Consider the following 3,727-nt stretch of genomic DNA (forward strand, 5'->3'; position numbering starts at 1 on the left):
CCACCTTTGGGCTGCCCTACTGGCACATACACACAGACACACACAAGGATTGCTACAATATTTACATATTTATGTTAGAACATGTAAAATAGATCTAACTTAAAACTTTTACTCATTCAATGTGAAGAAGAGAGTCTCTCTTGGACATTAACAAGGGAGGTGAAGTCAGGTTTCATTTCTGATGTTGCAATGCAATGCGCATCACTGCTGCAAGGTGGTCGTCAGTAATGGAGGATCTGTTCTTTGACTTACTGAATTGCATCACCAAAAATGCCTGTTCACATACATAGGTTGAACCAAAGAGTACAAGCATCTTTTGAGCGTGGACACTGATCTTTTGAAAGTTCTGTTCATTGAGAGATGCATAAAACCTCAGGAGTGGCGCAGATTTGAATTGTTCCGCAAGCAGTATGTCAGACTGCAAGTCCATAAGCTCAAGCTGGAGATCAGTAGGAGCATTGTCCACACTGAATGTGAAATGGGATGAAATCAAAGCCATGTCATTTTCTAACATTTTAAAATCAATGCATTCACTTTGCATCCAGATCTTTTTCTGGTTCATATCAGATATCGTAATCTGTTGCAATGTTGGGATGTGTGTGAAGTTCTTGCCTTCAATTTGACAGGAAAAAAGTAGCAACTTTGCCATGAAGGCTTTGACAAGGGAGTACATGTTGAGGAAACCCTCTTAAATTGACGAAAACAACAGCGCAGGAGTTGTGTTGCAAATGGTAAAGAAGTCTTTAATCAGGCCGGCCCAGAAGGAAAACAGAGCGCACACGAGGTGGTCTCGGGTTGAAACAGCTTTTCATATAGATCTCTTCCGGGTTTGCATTTTTATACAGTTAAGAAAAAAAATAACCTCACGATCTCGACGAGTCTCCTGCTACGAGTTATTTTCACCACACACACACAAACACAAAACTAGCTAATCTATATATAAAAATGTAACAGTCTAAAAATATATACATTATATTTATACATACAGAAAATATGGAAATTAAATGTATATTAAGACATAAATTATACAAATATAGCTATACAAATATAACAGTTTATCGCTGTTAGATGCTCTCTTCTCCTTCACAGGCGCGCATGCTTCATCAGTTGATGCTCCTGGCGCGCGCAACACATCCGCACCAATCAGAATGAGCCAGTGAAGCAGCACAATGCGCTCCATTTCTCCAAGCGTGCTGGGTCTGCTTTGAATACTCAGTTCAGTTCCATTCAAAAGAGATTTGTTTGGCATGACAAATATTGCCAAAGCATTTACAGCAAACAACTAAAGGCAACAGAAAAAGTTAAACAAAATATATATTAAAAAAAATAAAAAATGCAGGATACAGATTTTACATTTACAAGAATAATAATAATAATAATAATAATAATAATAATAATAATAATAATAATAATATAATGCCATAGAGAATGACAATACCGCTGAAGGTGTTCAACAGTGAACAGGGCAATGTCAGACATTAACAATGAGAGGATGCCAGTCTGAGAGCTGAGTTATTCACCTCTACTGGGGGACTTTTCCGAAGAAGGGGAGTAACTATAACACGGAAAGAAGCCAAAACTGGATGTTAATTAGTATGCATTTTTGATGTTAAAAATAGAACCGGTTGCTAATTAGTATGCATTTTTGATATCAAGAATTCAATTTCTGGTATCAAAAATACAATTTCTGATATAAAAAATTGGCAGTTAACTCAATATCAGCAATTGTATTTTTGATATCAAGAATTGTATTTCTGATATCAGCAATTGTATTCTTGATATCAACAATTGTATTTGTGATATCAAAAATGCATACTAATTAACATCCGGTTAAGGATTAAATGTCACAACGTTGTACCGTGAATTGCTGACATCAGCAATTGTATTCTTGATATCAACAATTCATGGTATGCCACTGTGACATTTAATCCTTAACCGGATGTTAACTAGTATGCATTTTTGATATCACAAATACAATTGTTGATATCAAGAATATTGTCAAGCAATCAAGCAATTGTATCCTTGATATCAGCAATTATAGATTAAATGTCACAATGGCTTGCCATAAGATATCTCTAAATCATTTACATGTAATTTTAAGTCATATATATATATCTATATATATATAAATGACAGTTTACAGATTTGGTTTGCCAAATTAACATTTAGAGTTATCTCTAAATGATTTAGAGATATCTCAAAATATTTGAAGATATTTTGAAATGCATTTAGAGATATCTCTAAATGATAATTTGGCTTGCCATAAATAGTAAACTTACTCTGCACAGTACATTAATGTAAACAGAAAATCTTACAATTTTGAAAATATTCTATAAACCCATTGTCAATCCTGATTAAGAAAATACAGATATACTACGGATATACTGCATGCAAATGGTTACATTAAAATATATTTTTTAAATAACACAATATGTAACTTTGCAGCACTATAGTATATACAGCTCTGGAAAAAAAAAAAGAGACCACATAACATTGATTTCTGAACTTGTAGTTGTCTCAATTTTTTCCATGGCTGTATGCATACATATGTTTTTTATTCTGTGTACAGTTTCTTACTAGAGGAATTAGGGTGATATATTTTTAAAGTAACAATGAGCTTCAGTGCTTTTTGAAACCATGGATAGAAAAAAGCATAAATTAGTGGATTAAATGTGGAATTAATGTAAGACAAACATATAACAGCATCAGTCACTACTTGTGGAATCATTACATTGAAACATAAGTAAAGTATGTTAACTATGTAGAAAGGGAGCCAGCAAACTATAAAGACACCCATTACTATTCCTAGTGTTTTAGCAGCTTTGTGCTCTCTGTTGCGCTGTGCTCTTCTTCTGCTGTCTTCAAGTGTAAATGTTCTGTCTTCCATTATTTGTATCAGTCTTGCTTGGTTTCTGGCAACAATGTAAATGCGTGCATATATCCCAATCATGACAAAACAGGGAACAAAAAAAGTTATAAAATCCAGGTATATCCAAATGCCACCCCAAGGAACAAAACAGACACCCTCACATAAAAACTCTGCAGCCCAATCCTGAAGGCTTTGGTCTATGGATGCAGTGAAAAACATTCCAAAGCAATATAATGCTCCCAATACCCACGCAAGACTTATAAAAATCCAGGCTACTCTGATGTTGATTTTGTTTGCATAATGAAGAGGCTCACACACTGCATAGTAGCGATCAATAGCAATAACACACAAGTGAAAAACTGAAGTATTGCTAAGCACAACTGAAATATATACAAAAAAGTAGCAATAAAATGATCCATAATACCAACAGTGTTCAACCATAATGATCACACTGAATGGAAGAACAAAAATCCCAAGAAGGAAATCAACAATTGCTAGAGAAAGAACCAACAGATTATTTGGTGAATGAAGCTGCTTGAAATGAGAGATGGAAATAATCACAACCAGATTGCCACCAACTGTGATTAGCACTGCTAGAAGAAACACAAAATACATAACTGCTCTTTCACCAGCCGATCTGGAGCGTTTAATGCAGGATCTGCTAACATTTTCATAGCAGTACTCTACTGAGTCCATCTGAATGAAGGATGAATTCATCTTGCTGAGGTTGGAAGTGAGATAGTGATGAAACCACAAGTTCAGTCAGATGTAAATACAAAAAAAAATCTGTTGAGAGAAAGATGTTTAATTTGAATGCATTTACTTTAATAAAATATCCTACATTTCTAATTATTTTTT

General features: G+C 34.3%; 1 protein-coding gene across 1 annotated transcript; it reads right to left on the reverse strand.

The window, feature by feature from the left end:
• Positions 1 to 2,554: 2,554 nt before the first annotated feature.
• Positions 2,555 to 3,484, reverse strand: LOC136738603 (trace amine-associated receptor 1-like). Its single transcript, XM_066698292.1, has 2 exons — positions 3,298 to 3,484; positions 2,555 to 2,859 (listed from the first exon to the last, which is right to left on the reverse strand). The coding sequence occupies exons 1-2, from the start codon at positions 3,482 to 3,484 to the stop codon at positions 2,555 to 2,557; spliced, it is 492 nt and encodes a 163-aa protein (XP_066554389.1).
• Positions 3,485 to 3,727: the final 243 nt, after the last annotated feature.

The sequence above is a fragment of the Amia ocellicauda genome, unplaced genomic scaffold, assembly GCF_036373705.1.
Source record: "Amia ocellicauda isolate fAmiCal2 unplaced genomic scaffold, fAmiCal2.hap1 HAP1_SCAFFOLD_57, whole genome shotgun sequence".
NCBI classification, from domain to species: Eukaryota; Metazoa; Chordata; class Actinopteri; order Amiiformes; family Amiidae; genus Amia; species Amia ocellicauda.

Bases quoted from the DNA above. Each gene is read 5' to 3' on its own strand.
- LOC136738603 (XM_066698292.1), bottom strand. From the start codon at position 3,484: ATGTATTTTGTGTTTCTTCTAGCAGTGCTAATCACAGTTGGTGGCAAT. The intron at 2,860-3,297 runs GTTGGTATTATG...TTACACTTGAAG, and splicing joins GATCATTATGGTTGAACACT to ACAGCAGAAGAAGAGCACAG.